Below are 19,001 nucleotides of genomic sequence, written 5' to 3'. Positions count from 1 at the left end.
ATGTCTGGAAATGATAACTGAGAAGGGAATAGCATAATCCTGTGCTGTTCTCCAAAAAATATGTATAGCTTTAATCGAATCATGAGAAAATAACAGGCAGACCCAAATTAAGGGACATTCTACAAAATAACCAATCAGTACTCTTTAAGAAATGTGCCAAGATCAGGAAAGGCAGGGCAAGACTGAGAAACTGTCACAGATAGGAGAACATGGCAACTAAGCAGTGTGGGACTCTGAACTAGAAAAAGGATATTGGGGAGTTCTCATCATGGCTCAGTGGTAATGAACCCCACTAGCAACCATGAGGACATGGGTTTAATTCCTGGTCTTGCTCAGTGGGTTGGGAAATCCGGCCTTGTTGTGAGCTGTGGTGTAGGTAGCTTGCAGACGCGGCTCAGATCTGATGTTGCTGTGGCTGCGGTGTAGGCTGGCAGCTGCAGCTTCAATTTTACCCCGAGCCTGGGAACTTCTATATGCCACAGATGTGGCCCTAAAAAAAAGAGGAAATTGATTGAAAAGCTGGTGAATCCCAAATACTGTCTGGAATTTAGTTAACAGTATGACATCGATATTGAATTCCTGGTTTTGATTGTCCTGTTATAGTTATGTAAGTTTTAACATCAGAGGAGACTAAGGTAAGGGTATTTGGAAAATCTGTACCGGTTTTGCAGTTTTTCTGTAATGTAGTTAACTTAATGTTTAATTAAGTTTAAATTAATGTAGTAATAATTTTAAATGGAATATAATCTATGATGTAGTTTCTCAAAGTTTAAAAGATATATATTAAAATATGTGTTGATGACATAAAATGAAGTCTGGGATTGCATTCAAATATTGCTAACAATTGTTAAACCAAATTCAAAGTTAAAAAAGAAAAAAAAGGGGTTTTCTGATGGCCTAGCAGATTAAGGATCTGGAATTGTTACTGCTGTGACTTGAGTCATTGTTGTGGCAAGGGTTTGATTCCTGGCCCAGGAATTTACACCTGCTGCAGGCATGACCAAAACAAAATTAAACTAAAATTTTTAAAAAGGTGATGATATGTCAAGGCCCCTTGCATACTTCTTCCTACATTATGGTAGAAATGTTCCATTAGAAAAAGATAAATTCTATATGTTTATGAAGTCCCTCTCTTGTGCTGGGCACTGTAGTCAACCATGAGCACTTGACAGTTCGCCCTCAAGGAGCTCACAGTCAACAGGGGGAGAGCAGATATTAATTATAAAAGGTTGAAAGAGTGATATGACAATAACTTTAAATGGAGTATAATCTATAAAAACATCACATCACTAGTATCACATTGTAAATCAACTATATTTCAATTAAAAAAAGAAAACTAGTGATATGGTAGAGGAAGCACAGTATGGCTGGGTGCATGGAGGCCAGAGTGCTCCAAGCAGAAGAAACAGTATGTGCAAAGGCCCTGGGGCTAGAGAGAAAAGCCAAAGCGCAATCAAGAAGAGAAGGATCTGCAGCTGAGCCCTTGCACCCAGATTGAGGACAACCTAGCCAGATTCTCATGGGGGATAGAATGGGGGCTGCAACCATATTCATCATGTAATCCTTTTTACAAATTTAGATTGCTATCTCCCTCTTCCTTCTACTATATCCTCCTTTCTGACATTCCCCCTCTCCCTACAAGATTTTTCCACCTGCTATAAACTTTGCAGCCAATTTTATGAAATCCTCCATAAGCGGTGTTTATAAAAATCTGGGGCAGCCAAATAAATCTGCAATCACTGTGAGTGCATTTATGGATCAAATGAAATGAAATATTGTTGATTTATCAATATCTTTGTGGGCTAGAATGGAATCCTGCGGTGCCTGGAAAGTTGTGGGAGGCTGTAACCTGTTGGACTCACTCCCTCCGGAGGGAGAGGGTTGCCGCAATATAAAAGCATAGAACATACACATAAGGACTGGCATTGAGGAGCTGAGCAGAGAGGCAGCTGGACTTCAATTAGGTTGGTAGTGACCTCGGAATTGTTACGCATTTTTTTCATGTCTCTCTTTCAAGAGGAAAATATTTTTAAATATGTTGTTTATGTGGGTACTGTGTCTTATTGTATCTTTTTGGTGTGCTCAGGAGACTGTTAACTATTGTTCACTGGTTCCTCAAGGACAAGTCTTTAGAGGAAAATAATCATCAAGACTTTAGAAAATGAGGACAGAGAATCTGATACTATGGGAAAACGAAGAGTGTTATCTGAAAAGAAAACCAACATGCCAGTGCCGGGAGGGATCTGTGAGCTCCTTCAGCATTGCTTTCTCTATCATAGATAGTGTGTTAGTGTGATTCATAGTGTGGTTCATACACTTACACTGGACTTAAATTTGGCAGGGTCGTACATTTGGGGAACTCAAACGATGAGCAATGATGAGAAACTATATCTGAGTGATGACGTGCCACTTGAACCGGTATCTACTATTCAGTAACCAGTCATCAATGCCTACGGGTCAGAATCTGCATGTCCACCTCCAGAGCTGGTATCACAGATGTGAGCTTGTTGTTCAGATGAGTTACTTTGGGACTGAGCACTAAGTAGCATGCTGCTTTCCCCTTTTTTCCTTTCTCTTCTTCTTCCCCTCCTCCTCTTCCTGTCCATGTTCTCCTCCTCCACACTCAAGGTTTTGGGGACCAAACCCCAGGCAGTGTTTCCTACCAAGAAAAGACTCAAGGAGTTCCCGTCATGGCGCAGAGGAAATGAATCTGACTAGGAACCATAAGGTTTCGGGTTCAGTCCCTGGCCTTGCTCAGTGGGTTAAGGATCTGGCTTTGCCATGAGCTGCGGTATAGGTGGCAGACAAGGCTTGGATCCTGTGTGGCTATGGCTGTGGCTGTGGCTGGTAGCTGTAGCTCTGATTTGACCCCTAGCCTGGGAACCTTCACATGCTACAGGTGCAGCCCTAAAAAGCCAAAAAAAAAAAAAAAAAAAAAAAAAAAAAAAAAAAAAAGAAAGAGAGAGAGAGAAAGAGAGGAGACTCAAAATTAAATTGCAAAGTGAATTTAAATGCATGGGGCTTTGAGGATAGATAGTAAATGCTTCTGGATTTATTTCTTAGGCAAATTCAAGAAAACAACGGCCTTCTTTTGAGCTGTCAGGTTCCCAGTCCAACAAAGAATTTGCAAATTGCTTCTATCTGCCAAGTTAAATATTCTCCTGAGCTACCCTGCCAAAGCCCGGTTCCAATTTTTTTTGCATAGTCATTATATTTGCACTACATGGGAGAGTTCTATTGTTTCTGATAGTTCTGTTTAAAGGGCATGATGCTGGATTTTATCATCAGTCTTGGTTAATGTATGACCATGATCCCAGTTTATATTTAATTATTCTATACTGTTATATTGCAAAATGGTAAGCCCTCTGATGGAAATACTTTTAAAAAAAAAAAAAAAGAAAGAAAGAATGTGTGGGTCTTGGGCTATCTAACCATTCCATGTCACACGGAAGGTGTCCTGAACTTTGAACAGTGTCCTGTACTAAAGACCATGACGGGGTCTCTGCTTTCTGGGAGTTCATAGCTTAGTGGGGGGCATGCAAACTGTAATCTCTGTGGGCTGTGAAAATTCAATAATAAAATAGATATAATAGAAAGAAACTAGTCTGAATGTCAGCAGGCCTAGGATCTAATCCAGACTTTATCAGTAACTAGCTAGCTGGTCAATTGCAAGCTCTCTCTGAGGCGCTGTGTATTCCTCAACTCTTGGAGTAGAGCTAGCTGACTTCTAGCTCTGTAACTCAAGAAGTCTTCAGGGGAGAGCTAGATACATCAGGGGAACAAAGAATTCGTTTTTAGACAGCACGTGAAGTTACCAAGTAGGAAGCAACATAATGAGAGTCAGTGGTGCCCTGGAAGAAATGCCAAGTTACAAAGACTAAAATAAAGGCTTTTTTTTTTTTTTCTTTTGTCTTTTTGCTTTTTCTAGGGCCGTTCCTGTGGCTCATGGAATTCCCAGGCTAGGGGTCTAATCAGAGCTGTAGCCACCAGCCCATACCAGAGCCACAACAAGGTGGAATCCAAGCCACGTCTGCAATCTACACCACAGCTCACAGCAACGCTGGATCCTTAATCCACTGAACGAGGCCAGGGATCGAACCCGCAACCTCATGGTTCTTAGTCAGACTCGTTAGCCACTGAGCCACAACGAGAACTCCTAAAACAAAGGTTATTCTGAAGTCTCAGAATCTCAGCAACCCTGTGAAAAGTCACACTGGTGTTAAAGCTTCCAGGGCAAGATAGAAGTCATAGGAAAAAATTAAAATGGGCGCATGGGAGGGAGTTCTCCTGTGGTGCAGCATGTTAAGGATCCAGCTTGGGTCACTGCTGTGGCACGGGTTCAGTCCTTGGCCCCAGGAACTTCCGCATGCCCTAAGAATGGACAAAAACAAAAAGGGGGGGGGGTGGTGGTATGGGAGAGGATACTGAAATAGTAAGGAATATATGTGTGCATGTATCTTTTTGAATTATAGTTTTGTCCAGATGATAGGGATGGGATAGGATAGTTACACGGGTAGTTGTAGGAGTCCCAATAGAGGACCATAGATAGAGAAGAAAATCTAGGGAAATTTGGAAGACCACTATAAGTTAGTAATTGCTTAAGACAGCCACTGAACAAAGCAGGTTTGCTTAACTATAAAACCGTAAATGAAAGCATGAGATGTGCCTCAGGTCATTAAGTGAAAGATAAAATGAGGCCTGCATTCAAGTTCAACAAGATAGTGATCCTTAGGACCAAGGACAGGAACTTAGGGGAAAGATGATGTTCCAAAGTAGGAGACCCTCGTTGTACGGAAACCTGAGATGATTCAACATAGTTTAGTGTCTGCTACCATCCTGCTGCTGATTTGAATAAGCGCCACGACAGTCCTAGTTTGACCTCGCAGGATCCAATACTCTCTTACTGGCCATGAAGGAGGGGCTAGGCATGTAAACCTGACATCTATTCTAAGAAAGAAGAAGAGGTGGTCTTTTCCCACTTTCCACTTTCCTTGATTTATAAAAGCATAGCCCACCTAATCCTTGGGGCAGTGCTTCTTTGCCTGCCTGCTTGCATCTCACAAGTGTCCTATCTTAATAAGTCTATTTCTTGCCTATCCCTTTGTCTCTTGATGAATTCCTTCTGTGTTGAGACACAAAGAACATGAACCTCAGCAAATCCAGACATGAGGTGAGTGATTCTAATTTAAAAAAAAAAAAAACATGGGTTCAAATCCCAATCTGGTTTCTGGCTGGGTTTGAAACTCAGCCCATGGCTTCAAGTTCCAATCTGGTTTCTGGCTGGGTTTGAAACTCAGCCCATGGCTTCAAGTTCCAATCTGGGTTCTGGCTAGGTTCAAGTCATAAGTGCTGTCAGTTTCACCCCGGAGTGGGACTGCTGGATCGTATGGTAGTTCTATTTTTAGTTTTCTGAGGAACCTCCGTACTGTTCTCCATTGTGGTTGTACCAATTTACATTCCCATCAACAGTGAAGGAGGATTTCCTTTTCTCCTCAGTACCTCTAGCATTTGTTTATTTACAGACTTATTAAAGATGGCCATTCTGACCCATGTGAGGTGGTACCATTGTAAATCATCTATACTTTAATAAAAAATAAAACATTTTTGGGAGTTCCTGTTGTGGCTCAGTGGTTAAGGAACCTGACTAGCATCTGTGAGGACGCAGGTTCAATCCCTGGCCTCACTCAGTGGGTTAAGGTTCCAGCGTTGCTGTGAGCTGTGGTGTACCTCAGAGACAAAAATAAATAAATGTGTTAAAAAATTTTTTTAAAAGGTTTTTTAAAAAAGAAATAGTAATGATGAACAAGCACTTTATGATATGCTGTGAAAAGGTGTTGGACAAACACAAAGAGCACCCTTTAATGTGGGGGTAGAGGGGTCAGACCTCAGAGAGATGGAAAAGTCACAGCTTGGATGTTGCTGCCCTTGAGGGGGGACCAACCCCAACCTTGGGGGATGGGCAGTACTCTTGCTTTCTCTGCTTGCAGCCCCTCCCCTTGATCTGATTTGCTTGGCTAAGAGAATGATTCTTGGCCTGGAACCAATTAAAGTGAAGTCACTTCTGTGCCCTTTGCACAATGGAGGTTGTTGACAAACCTGTTCTTCTGATTAGATTTAAACCTATTAAGGCAGGGACCATATCAGGCTGCTATCTTTTTTTTTTTTTTTTTTTTTTTGCTTTTTAGGGCCTCACTCATGGCATATGGAAGTTCTCAGGCCAGGGGTCAAATCAGAACAGGAGCTGCTGGCCTACACCACAGCTACAGCAATGCCGGATCCTTAACGTACTGAATGAGGCCAGGGATTGAACCCTCGCCCTCATGGATACTAGTCTGAGTTCCCTTCCTGACTCAGCAGTAATGAACCTGACTAGTATCCCACATCCCTTCTGGGTGTGGTATTTATCTTTGAAGTAGGGATCAAAGAAGAGGAGGGGCTCGGAAATGATTGGTAGAAAGAAAGTGTAAGTTTCAATGTCAGTTTCAAAAGTTTTCTGCATAGGCCAGGAGGATTTTCTGGTTGTGACCTCTGGAGTTCACCATCAGTTATCCCAGTCCCTCAATGTGAGTGGGCAATGCTCAGCTGGAGAAGCTGTCAGCAAGTTGTTTCCAAATCTGCTGCTTTCTGGTACTATGCAAAACAAGTTTGGTGTTCTTGGTGTATCATTTTCTTTCTACTTTAGAGGCCTTGTATGTTATAGGTTACTGGTTCAGTGCCTCATGTCCTTTTTGACCTATAACTATTGTGCAAGGTCTTTTGTGCTACAAATTCAACAACCACAAAAACTTACAAAAATTAAAAAGAAAAATTCAGACCTGGGGGCTGATAGCTAAAAAATGGGACTGGAATTTATTTATTTATTTATTTGCAATAAAAATAACTGCACATTAAGAAACCCTCCCTGAGTTTAGGCAGTTGAATTCTTTCTTCCTAATGATTTCCATGCTTTCATACTCACATCACTGATTTAATTTGCCCAAGACCACCACTGAACTTGCCCAGCCATGACGGGGATAGGGACACTATGCTACCAGCATCCAGTGGATAAAGGTTCAGGATAGTACTAAGCAAACATTCTCCATCTCATAGGATCACCTCCCACATTACGGAACTACCCAGCCCCAAATGTCACTAGTGCAGAGACACCTTCGAATAGAACAAAACCTGTTAGACTTCTTTGGGGTGGGTCCCCATCAGATATACTTCTTCCAGTTTACAACAACCCAGACCCATACAGTCACATATGGACACGTTACTGAGTCCAAGCTTGCACTGCTCACTCATCAATAAGCCAGTGAGTCAAGGGACAAGGTGATGGGCCAAGGAATAGTGAGTTTATTGGGAAAGCCAGCAGACTGAGAAGATGGTGGACTAATGTCCCAGAGAACCATCTTACCTGAGTTAGAATTCAGGCTTCTTTTATACTAAAAGGAGAAGACATGTTGTTGCATGTTTTATACGAAAAGGAGAAGTCTGGTTGTTACAAACTTCTTGGTACCAGCCAGATCTCCAAGGGGTTGTGATAATTCTTCTTGTTTGCAGCTGTCCATGTAGATCTGGTCACCATGTTCCTATAACTTTCCAAGAAGACAAATGTTATTCTCTGTTCTGCAAATTTTTATCTCTATAGGAAAGAAAAGCATTATGCCTTTAAAGGTCAGAGCCTTGAAAATAGCCTATCCTGTGTGTTTCAGGCTCTAAGCAACATTCTTTTACAAAAGGTGCAGAGGCAGCGTGACTAAGCACAGGCAACAGAGCACAAGAGTTAGAGATAAAGGAATAGATCCAATCTGGGGCCAGCGTTTATTCTTCTCTGTTACAGACACTCACACACAACATAAATGTAACAAAAATGAAAATTTTACCCACTAAATACTTACCTTTACTACATGTGATATATCCTGATATTTAGTATTATACTGCAGTTGAAACATGCTTGTGTTGCTTTCACAATCCACTAATAGGCCACAAACCCATGGTTGGCAAACACTGGCACAGAAAATTTCCAAGACATTGTTATCAGATAAAAATGCATTTGAACAGGTTCACCACTTATTTTAGGCTAGTTGCTTAACCTCTAAAGACATCAAAATCCCCCACTGTAACCTTAGAATAATGACAGAATCTACCTCACAGAATTTTTATGAAGATGAAATTAGGATAAGAATGAGAAAATTGTGGGAGTTCCTGTCGTGGCTCAGTGGTTAACGAATCCGACTAGGAACCGTGAGGTTGTGGGTTCAATCTCTGGCCTTGCTCAGTGGGTTGAGGATCCGGCGTTGCCGTGAACTATGGTGTAGGTCGCAGACGCGGCTCGGATCCCGCGTTGCTGTGGCTGTGGTGTAGGCCGGTGGCTACAGCTCCAATTCGACCCCTAGCCTGGGAACCCCTATATGCCTTGGGAACAGCCCTAGAAAAGGCAAAAAGGCAAATAATAAATAAGAATGAGAAAATGCTCATTAAGTGGTAGACACTAAACTGTATGTTAATTCCTTTCTATATACTCTGAATATACTAACATCTCTTTTTTAGACTGTAAAAGAAAATTCACTCAGCAGTGAGAAAATATGCAATTCCAATAGAAAAAAATGGAATGACCTTCCTCTTCTATGGAGAGAATTTAGAAGGGTTGGGGGAGAGTCAGGACAGGATTCAGCCCAAGCGCAGTATGACAGCCAATGAGCAGAAGACTCTGTTCCCAGCTCCTCCGTAACAAAGTTTCCTGATTTCAAAGCCCCTCACAGACCCTGGGTGGCAGTTGTGTAGGACCCAGGCCACTCTCTTTATGTCCTCAGAATGAGGACCGATGACAACCTGAGACTCGATGATGGCCATTGATGCGTGAGAATTTGGGCCAAAGAAGACCCACATGTGCTCTCACCTTTAATCTCACCCTGAAGGAGGCAGATACTACTCCTACTGTTGGAATGTAGGTTACATAATGCTGTTGGCTTCTGTGGTCTGATTCATCCAGGCTCATAGAAACCAAGAAACTGCTATCATGGCGGGGAAGCCCAAGCTTCACTACTTCGATGGACGAGGCAGGGCAGAGGTTATCCGGTGGCTTCTGGCTTCAGCTGGAGTGGAGGTAGGTCCTGAGATAAGTCCTCTTGACTTGGATCTAAATTGACTATCAAAGCACTTTTGTCACATAAGCTAGATTTCCACACCTAAGGGACCTGGGAATGAATGGTTCTGCAGTAAATAAAAATAACTGCACATTAAGAAAGAAATGGACTGATTTGACCAAATAAACATTTAAATAATCCTGCCCATGGAAGAGCACATAAACAGTTTTTTTAATTTTTTTTTAATTTTAAAGGAAACAGGAGTTTCCTGGTGGCTCACCAGGTTAAAGATCTGGTATTGTCACTGCTGTGGCTCAAGTTGCTATTCAATCTCTAGCCCAGAAACTTCCACATGCTTTGGGTGTGACCAAAAAATTAAAAAAAAAAATTTAAAGCTATTTTTTTGGCTGCACCAGCTACCCAAGCCACTGCAGTGACAACGCTGGATCCTTAATCTGCTGTGCCACAAGGAAACTCCTACAAAAAATTTTTTTTAAAGGAAACAAAAGAAACATCAATCAATCAAATAGCAGGGATGTTATTTAGATTTGATTTTGACAAACTGTAAATATTATTTATGACATAAAAAAGCAGAAACTTGATGGGGATTGAATATCAGATATTGAATTATTATTAATTTTTAGGTGTGATGTTAGGTTTATGTTGTGGTTACATTAAAATAGTTCTTATGTTATAGAAATGTGCATGAAGTATATAAGGATGAAATAATATCATGTCTAGAATCTATGTCTATCTTTAAAAGAAAGGGAAGATGAGTAGGCATATAGATGACACAAGATTGGCTTGAGTTGATAATTATTGAAGGTAGATGAAGGATGTGAGAATCACTGTACTTTTACTTTTTTTTTTTTTGTCTTTTTGCCTTTTCAAGGGCCGCTTCCTGTGGCACATGGAGGTTCCCAGGCTAGGGGTCGAATTGGAGCTATAGCCACTGGCCTACACTAGAGCCACATCAACACGGGATCTGAGCCACATCTGCAACCTACACCACAGCTCATGGCAACGTCAGATCCTTAACCCACTGAGCAAGGCCAGGGATCGAACCTGCAACCTCACGGTTCCTAGTCGGGTTCGTTAATCACTGCACCACGACGGGAACTCCACTGTACTTTTACTTTTATACAGGCTAGAAATGTCCACAATAAAAGGATAAATATATATTATTAGAAAACAAGTGTAGTTTAAAAATAGATATAATCACAAACATGGGGATGAGACAAATGTAACAAGCTACCTGTTAAAGTTTTACTCTATCCAAGGAACAATGATTTTCTTGGGCACCTTTAAGTGTCAGGTCTTAGAGATTCACAAATGTACAGGACAGACACAGTCCCTGCCCTCAGACAGCTTACACTCTGGTGAGGAGGCAGACCAGTAAATATGTGATTCAAAGGAAGGGTAGGAGCAAATGGAGACCAGCTAAGTATTTCACACTGCCACATTCCCAGCAGCAAATGGGTAGATTTCTGTGGGGCTCTGCTGAGTGCTACCTCTAGAGGTGTCACTGAGGAAAGTACTTCTCAGGCCAGATTAGAAGGCCCAGCAACTCTGTGAGGGTCTCTAGGGAAGGGGTCATGGACGGTCTCCAGAGATGTGATCCCTCAGAGGAGAACAGTAAAGGAGCATGTCATGTAACGTGGTGTCCTGTGGGGGGACCCACTGGTGTGCTTCCTTAGACTCCTAACACATGTTTATTTAAGCCTCAGGATTATACTTCCTAAGTCGCTTCATGTGTACATTGGACATTAGCCTGGTCCTTTCTCAAGTTCGTGAAAAACAAGTACACAGAAAATCAAATTGTGCCATCCAGGCTGTTTTCCTTCCATAAATCAACAACCACCAGTTTTTGCTGTGGTCCAGCTCGGAGGTTCAAGGATGCGTCCAGAGGCCCTGGGCAGGAGGAGCTCAGCACAGGAGGCTGAAGCAGGGCAGATGCTGAGAGCATCCAGGCTCCTCCCCCAGGCCAGCCTGACTGAGGTGGGGTTGGGGGGCAGGCTGGCCAGAGGCCCTTGGTCAGGATTCTGGCTGCTCTGGGCCCAGAGACTGAGCCTCACAACCCCAACCTTCTCTGCCAGCCTCACCAGCAACATCCCACCAGCCACCCTTATGTTGTCTTGACCTGGGCGCTTTATAAACTGTTGCTCACCAACCTAATTATCTGCATAGTTTCACCCTATGGGATCACGTAGATTCACAATGAACTGTTCCACGGTATCTTAGTAGAAACCCCCAATTCCTAAAACTCTGCACCATCAAAACCACTTTTTCAAATATAAACTGAATGGAAAGAGGTAACATGCAAAAGAATCCCCTAGTGGCAGCATTTGGGGATCACTGGCATCATGGATCCCCCATGCTGGAGGACACCCAACACCCTATGCTGATCTCAGAGGGAGGCAAAGATTTTCTGGAGATGTTAAAGCTCCAGAACTAGAGGAACTTCCCAGCCCCTTCCCTCCAATGACATCCCCCTCCCTAATCACCACCTTACGATTGACAGAGGGAGAGACAGGGCAGAGGTGAGTTGAACCGGAAAAATGAGCAATTATGTGCTGTAACCCATGCTTTATCTTGGTGGCTCTAATCTAAATTTCCAGATGGCCATGATCACTGTCCTCTGTGCACCCTAATAAACTCTGAAATCTTACCTTCTTCATAGTCTGTACCAGACAGGGGCCATTCAAGTTCAGGAATGCTGCGGAATGCAGTGACAAGAACTTATCGACTGTTTCTGTTTTCCAGTTCGAAGAGAAATTTGTAGATACTCTAGAAGATTTGGAAAAGTTAAGAAATGGTAAGACCACACAACTAAATTCCTCTGATGAGCATATTGTAAGAGTCATATGTTTAGGTCTGAACACCAGCCATGCCTTGTCTATGTGTAGCGGGAGTGGAGTTAGTGGAGAGGAAAGGGAGAAATGTGGTAACAGGTGGGGGGTGGGGATCCTTGATGAGGTCTCATAACTTAGGACTAGGAAGGGCTGGAACTCTTGAGTATTTGCTAAAGGAACTGGCCCTGGTGCCCTGTGAGTACCCTCTCTTTGCTCTCTCTGCCTTTCTGCACATGAGTGACTGTACGAGTCAGGTTGCCACATGGCCCTCACATCCAAGGACACAAAAACACATGCATTAGAGCAAAGAGGAGAGAAACAGTCCCAGCAGTTGCCAGGAGCCCTTTTCTCTTAGAGGGCTGGACAAAGAAACATTGTAGAAATATTGTAGAGCTGGTGAGCAGGAAAAGGGACTCCCACATGGAAATCTCTCTCAAAATCTACCTTACCTGGTGTGAGACTTACTTTGGAACTTCCCATTTGGAATGGCAACCAGTTGGCAGCCCTACTGTAGGCTCTTCCAACTTATTTCTAAAATATCCGTGAATACAGGCCAACACAAAATACAAGGGATCTCCTATGTCTCTGAATGGGAAATAAAAAGATAAATTAAATACTAGGTTGAGAAGTAAAATGCTGACTGGTAGGGGAAAAAGGACCGTAGGAAGCTAAAAACAAAATGCCATCCTGCTTAAATGTACCAGGTCATGTTAGTGTTTCCTTTTATATCTTCAGTCATTTCAATAAACCTTTAGACTGATCAAACATTTCACTCTACTTATTTTCTTCTTTCAAAAGATGGGAGTTTGATGTTCCAGCAAGTGCCAATGATTGAAATTGATGGCATGAAGTTGGTCCAGACCAGAGCCATTCTCAACTATATCGCTACCAAATATGATCTCTGTGGGAAAGACATAAAAGAGAGAGCTGCGTACGGTATTTTTTTCTGTTCTTTCATCAGTGATTAATAGGAAAAGCCTAGGTCCTTCCCTGAGTGAGCAGGATATGCTCACGAGGATCGTGACAATAGCAATACAGGCCTTGATGGGCAGGACCGAGGTCCAGTGCTACAGAGACCTGTGAGTGTTACCAAATACAAGTTCATGTGCCTGATGCACAGTGAGGCCAAACAAACCAAAACAGTGGCGTTTGGGGCAGAGAAAGTTTTATTGCAGAACCATGCAAAGAGAGGAGTGGCTTATGCCCCCAAACCTCGAACTCCTCGGAAGGGTTTCAGCAAAGCATGTTTAAAGGCTAGGTGAGGGAGGGATGTGGTTAATTGTTGCCGACTTCCTGGTGTACGAATCCTTTTTCTTGCAGCTGTCCATGTACATGAGGTCAGGATGTTCCTGTAAACCTCCAACAGGACAAGTGTTACTCTCGGTTCTACAACGTTCTATCTCTATATGAAAGGAAAAGCGTTATATCTTTAAGGTTAGAGCCTTGATAATGGACAGTCCTGTCCATTTTGGGCTATAGGCAATATTCTTTTACAAAAGGTGCAGAGCCAGCATGACTAAGCACAGGCAACACAGCACAAAGGTTAAAGTGAAAGAAACAGCTAACATGGACTCAGATTTGTCCTTCCTTCTTACGTGAGGACGAGGGAAGAGTAAACTTGGAGTGGAATCAAGTGCTTGTGTAAGAGGATGTGGTCCATGGATGCAGCACAGTGACAAGATTTCCAAACACTGATTTAACTATGAAGCTGGGAGGATGGTGGAACCATGACTCTGGGGGCTCAGGCCCTTTAGAGCTAGACTCCTGTCAACTGCAGGAGACATGGGACAAAGCATCTGCATGTCTAGAGGATAAGCCCTGAGAAGGAAGATTCTAAAGGAGTTGATTCTTAAGTTCCAGAAATTTTAGAATGATAAGCAGGAGCCTAATTGTCAGCCCTGTATATGGACTGGCCCCTTGACAGGATGAACAAAGGCTGGTCCTCGATATGCCAATGTCATCGGGAACATTTTAACTTAAGTCTGAAGCAGCCAGATTCATTCGGTGCAAGCACATCAGGGGGAAAATCCTCTCAATCTGCTGTGATGAGACCACCTGATCGAAATTAAAATCATGTAAGGAACTGTTGACAATCACTCCAAAAGTTAAACAGAGAATTACTGTATGACTGAGCAATACCACTTCTAGGCCTATACCCAAGAGAATTAAAAATACATCCACACTAAGACTTGTACACGTGAGTTCATGGCAGTGTTATTCATAATACTCAAAAAATTGAAACAAATAAGATGTACAACTGAGGAATGAATAGACAAAGGGTGATAGATCCATACCAGGGAGTGTTTTCAGTTATGAAGGGGAGTAAAACATTGATGCATGAGACAATGTGGATGGACTTTGAAAAATACAAATGAAAGAAACCAGACACAAAAGGCCACATATTGTGTGACTCGAAATGTATGTAATGTCCAGCTGTTCAGAGAGTAGAAACAGAAAGGAGTTGAGTGGTTGCCTGGGGCTGGAGTGGGGAGGAAATGGGAAGTGACTGTCAAGGGTACTGGATGTCCTTTTGGGTGATAAAAATGCTCTGGAATTAGAATGTGGTGATGGTGTCAGCACATACTATAAACTACCCAACAGGCCCTTTAAGGATGAAAATTATGCTGTGTGAATATATTTCAATACAGTTTTTACCTAAAAAATACTCTTATAGGAAGCTCTGTTTGAAACAAAACCAAAACATCACTAGAATATGCACTATTGAAACTGTATGAGAATTGCACTATTTCAAGGGATATTTTGGGTGGAGTTTTGGGAAATAGAAATCAGGGCAGCATCTGTCCATGGAGAGGGCAGTGCACTTATGTTCTATGGGAAATAACAGGAGGAAGCACTGGTGTCAGGCATCTAAATGGCCTGGTGGTGTCACAGAATGGGAGAGAGGGAGGGACAGGCCTGGGACCATGGCTCCAGGACTCTCTCTGCACATGACTGAGGTAGTACTAATGCATTACACTAGGTGGGCAGAGAACACAATGAGGCAGAGATGGCAAACCTTACGTGGGGTCTCTGGTTACCTGCATCTGCCCATTTCTCATGCCTGTAACTCTGGACAGGTCACCAATATGCTCAGTCCCTATATTTGCTCATGTGTGTAACAAACATATTAGATAACATATCTACCTTGAGAGCTTGTTTCAGAATGAAATGCTAAAATTAATAAAAACCATAGCTGAATGACTGGCACATTAGCAATGCATCTAATGGAGGTGAATTACTTTATCACCTCCTGATGCGGTGCCCAATTCTCATCCACTCTTAAACTTTAAAATCTAAGGCAGGAGACATTTGACAGTCTGGTCATTTTGCCTTACAGAGTTGATATGTACACAGAAGGTATAGCAGATATAGGTGAAATGATCATGCTTTTGCCAATATGCCCACCTGATGAAAAAGATGCTAAGATGGCCTTGATCAAAGAAAGAGTAAGCAACCGTTATCTTCCTGCATTTGAAAAAGTAAGTGGACTGTTCAGTGTTTTGGGCACTGAGATGAGGAATGCCTGGCATTCCTGGGGCATCAACCTTCACCTCTGTGAGCCTTCTGGAATACTCATGTCCCACCCTGGGTCTCAGGACATTTTATAAAAATCAACTATGAGGAAGATTTATACCAGTTTTACTTGATCAAATAAATGTCAAGATGTCCCAGATCAAAGAGAGTACAACAAATTGTTACCAATGTGCATTTGAAAAGTAAGCAGACTGTTCAGCATTTTTGACACTGAGATTAGAGGACAAAGAAAAATAGTGCCTGGCATTCCTGGGGCATTGACCTTGACCTCTATGAGCCTTCCTGAATACTCATGCACCACCCTACATCTCAGGGCATTTTATAAAAATCAACTATGAGGAAGTGTTGAGGTACCAATTTTACCCAAGTAATAATTTTTGAGCAAAATTTCAGTTTACTGGGGCCCAGTCTATAATTCTGCATTGAATGGAATGTCATGGCTACACTTAGAGCTTGCAATGTGGAAGCTCTGAGAGCCACCTGGAGCCTGGAGAAGAGGTATCTGGCACAACACAGCGCAAGGGCTTTTCATCCAAGAGGAGCACAATGAATGCAACACATCAGAAAATATTCTGGTACCGTGTGTAGGGAGACATGAGACTGGGTGCCTGTCAGGAGAATGTGGTAGCATTTCAGGGATGGATAAGGTGTATTCCAAGATGGGGGCAGGGGGTGGAGAGGAAGAGATAGATGAAAAAATAATCCACAAATTTGGGGGATATGGCTCTCAGACTTTTGAGGACAGTCATACAAAAACAAAGATCCATCATTGTACATAATATATACCTTAGTTAATGTATCCCTCGAAGGCAAGAGGAGACTATTTCAAGATCAAAACTACCTGAGATCATGCTAAACACAATTCAGGAACTGAAAAAAGATGGTAAGACACACAGGAGGCTCACATGTAAACAAAAAGATTAACACCAACACCCTCATCTTTACGAAACATAGGATCCCTCTTTCATTCATTCAGCAAATGTTAATTCATGGCTTGCAGATCCAGGCATAGTCAAGGAGGGAAGATTTTAATGGTAATCAGAAAACACACCTTCCTAGCCCTTGTGGTGCTGAGTGTTCAAGGTACATTCACATGATGACAAGCTCTTCAGTCCCTGTAGTTTGAGTACATCTGCACTTTAAAAACAAAAAGCTCACGATAACATAAATAGAAAGTGTATGTTACAAAATCTATTTCGATGTATTTATATTCTTTCCCAAATAATTATCTGTCCTTCTATATGTATGGAATCTGAAAACATACTTTCCAAAATGTTATTATTTTTAGTTGATAGTGCTATATGTGGCTTGCTCTCTTTGTACTTTATGATTTCCATATTGCTGGAATATTTTAATAAATATTAGGTATTTTCCCAATATTTTCTTATGAAAAAATTCATATACGCAGGAAAGTTTAATGACACAGATAATGAACACATTTGAACCTACCACGTGCATACAAAAATTAAGCTTTGGTTTGCTTTATCATGTGTCTCTATCTCTCCAGCCCGCATCTGTCAATCAAACATAGTATTTTTGGCTATATTACAAAGTGAGACCAGTCATCAGTGCAGTTTGCTACCAGACATTACAGCATGCAGATCATAATGCAGTGCAAGTTAAGAGTCAGGGAGATGGGGGTTCGAGTTGACCCCGGTTTATTTCGGATCCTAGAGAGATAGACCAGAAAATAAGGAAGCAGACTAAGGGAGAGAAGAAATGTAGACTCAGCAGCAGTGTACTCAGGGTTGTAGGAGATTGTCAAGAAGTTGAAGTCACTGCCCAAGGGAGGGAGACAGAATCTGAGACAAACAGAGATGAAGGACCAGGTCATGAAGCTCGGGGCTGCACACTCCAGGGTGTGGGGACAACAGAACCCAGTGCAGAGGGGGCTGAGCCCTGGACCCCGAGGAAGAAGCAAGGAAGGCAGCCACAGGGAGCCAGGGGGCAGAAGGAAATGGTGGCCTGGCTCCCCTGAGGACTGAGGAGGGGACAGCAGGAACCCCCCAGGACCCTGTCAGGGAATCGGGGGAGAGCAGAAGGTGTGAGGGTCCACGCCTGCCCAGTGAGGGCAGAGGGGACCTGGGCTGGGGGGTGGTGGGACAGGAGCAGCGCCCAGCCTGTGCTCCCAGGCCTGTGCTCCTGGGCTGACCCCTCCCTCCGCCAGGTGTTGAAGAGCCATGGACAAGACTACCTTGTGGGCAACAAGCTGAGCAGGGCTGACATCCAGCTGGTTGAACTTCTCTACTACGTGGAAGAGCTGGACCCCAGCCTGCTGGCCAACTTCCCTCTGCTGAAGGTGAGCTCTGTCAGCCTGGGGCTGGCCCCCTCCTCCCCCCTGGGATCTGCTGTCTGGACTCTGGGGCTCCCATGGCAGGGTCCCCATCACTGTGCAGGCCTCCTGCCCCCAGGTCTCCAACCTCAGCTCTGAGGCCCTGGTCTGGGGCCTGGAAAGATCTGGTCACACCCAGGACATTGGGGGTCGAGGCTGCCCTCGGGAGGGGGACTCGCCTCTTACAAGGAGAGAGGCCAGGGCTGGGTGTCCCCTGGCCCCTGGTCCGTGACACTCTCTGTCCTCATTCCTCTTTGCTGCCCTTTAGCCCAGGGGCGTCCTCCTCTTTCCCACCTGCGTCTGTCTGAGCGTCTCCCGCCATCCAGTTCCTCCCTCAGCTCCTGTTCCTTGTCTCCCACGCTGGCTTCTCTCTCCCCGTCTCCCTCTCTCTGAGCGCACAGTGGTTTGGACAGGCCTGTGCTTCACCTTTTCTGATTTCTGTCTTGAGTTCCAGCCCAATTAATTGCCCTCTCTCTTCTGTCTTGAGATCTGGGGGCCGTTCCCGGTTGACGTCTGGGACCCAGGACTCTTCCTGGTCCTGCACGAGACAGTGACTCTGCAGGGTGTCTGTGTGGGAGGAAGATGGGGAGACGTGAGCTGAATGCAGTGTGACCCTAGACGTCTCTGGGGGAGAACGCTACAGCGCTGTCACCCTCGTGTCTCCGTGGGTGTCTGTGTCCAGCCTCCTCCTGGTGCTGAGGGAGGGGCTTCGGCTGGTCCTGGTCTTGGGGGAAGCCTCCGTGTCCCTGGCTTGTGCCAGTGACAGGCTGGTCCTGGGCTGCACTGTGAGCTGTGCTCTTGTGCATTGCAGGCCCTGAAAACCAGAGTCAGCAACCTCCCCACGGTGAAGAAGTTTCTGCAGCCTGGCAGCCAGAGGAAGCCTCCCACTGATGAGGAAAGTTTAGAAAAAGCAAGGAGGATTTTCAAGTTTAAATAAAGCAGGCAGAGCCACTCTGGTTTACACAGGACCCATCTTCTGAAATTTTCTGACAATGAAGTGTTTTACCTAAATGTTGATCCTGGGTGTTGTGGGACCAAGAAACTATTTTGAAGTTTCCATGGTCATTGAATAGTAAAACTCCTAGGAGCAGATTTAGTTACAATTTACTCCTTTTCATTGGAATCAAATTTTTAAAAAATCAGATTTTCCATCTCCTTCTAGCCTGTCTCTCTTTTTGGAATTAAAAATTAAGTAATAAATGGAAATGTTGATTA

At 43.5% G+C, this 19,001-nt stretch overlaps 1 protein-coding gene across 5 annotated transcripts; it reads left to right on the top strand.

Annotated features, from left to right (window-relative positions):
* Positions 1-1,921: 1,921 nt before the first annotated feature.
* Positions 1,922-19,001, top strand: LOC100526118 (glutathione S-transferase A1). Of its 5 annotated transcripts, XM_084968344.1 has the most exons (8): positions 1,922-1,964; positions 2,342-2,498; positions 8,975-9,088; positions 11,832-11,883; positions 12,719-12,851; positions 15,258-15,399; positions 17,622-17,753; positions 18,598-19,001. In XM_084968344.1, the coding sequence occupies exons 2-8, from the start codon at positions 2,469-2,471 to the stop codon at positions 18,721-18,723; spliced, it is 729 nt and encodes a 242-aa protein (XP_084824470.1). In that variant the 5' UTR covers positions 1,922-1,964; positions 2,342-2,468; the 3' UTR covers positions 18,724-19,001. The 5 variants fall into 5 exon arrangements, with proteins under 5 accessions (XP_084824470.1, XP_003128840.2, XP_084824471.1 ...); XM_003128792.5 differs by lacking the exon at positions 2,342-2,498; XM_084968345.1 differs by lacking the exon at positions 8,975-9,088.

The sequence above is a fragment of the Sus scrofa genome, chromosome 7, assembly GCF_054392235.1.
Source record: "Sus scrofa isolate SSC_HxYL_T2T_F1_AM1 chromosome 7, Sscrofa_HxYL_maternal_Yorkshire_Landrace_v2.0, whole genome shotgun sequence".
Classification (NCBI taxonomy): Eukaryota; Metazoa; Chordata; class Mammalia; order Artiodactyla; family Suidae; genus Sus; species Sus scrofa.
The sequence above is the reverse complement of the archived record's forward strand: the minus strand, read 5'-3'. Positions and strand labels throughout refer to the sequence as shown.

What these genes read in the sequence shown, in the direction of transcription:
- LOC100526118 (XM_084968343.1), top strand. Translation starts at nt 2,368, where the DNA reads ATGAGCAATGATGAGAAACTATATCTGAGTGATGACGTGCCACTTGAA. An exon ending in ATGACGTGCCACTTGAACCG is followed by an intron (nt 2,419 to 8,974) that starts GTATCTACTATT and finishes TGATTCATCCAG; the next exon opens with GCTCATAGAAACCAAGAAAC. An exon ending in CCAACTTCCCTCTGCTGAAG is followed by an intron (nt 17,754 to 18,597) that starts GTGAGCTCTGTC and finishes TGTGCATTGCAG; the next exon opens with GCCCTGAAAACCAGAGTCAG.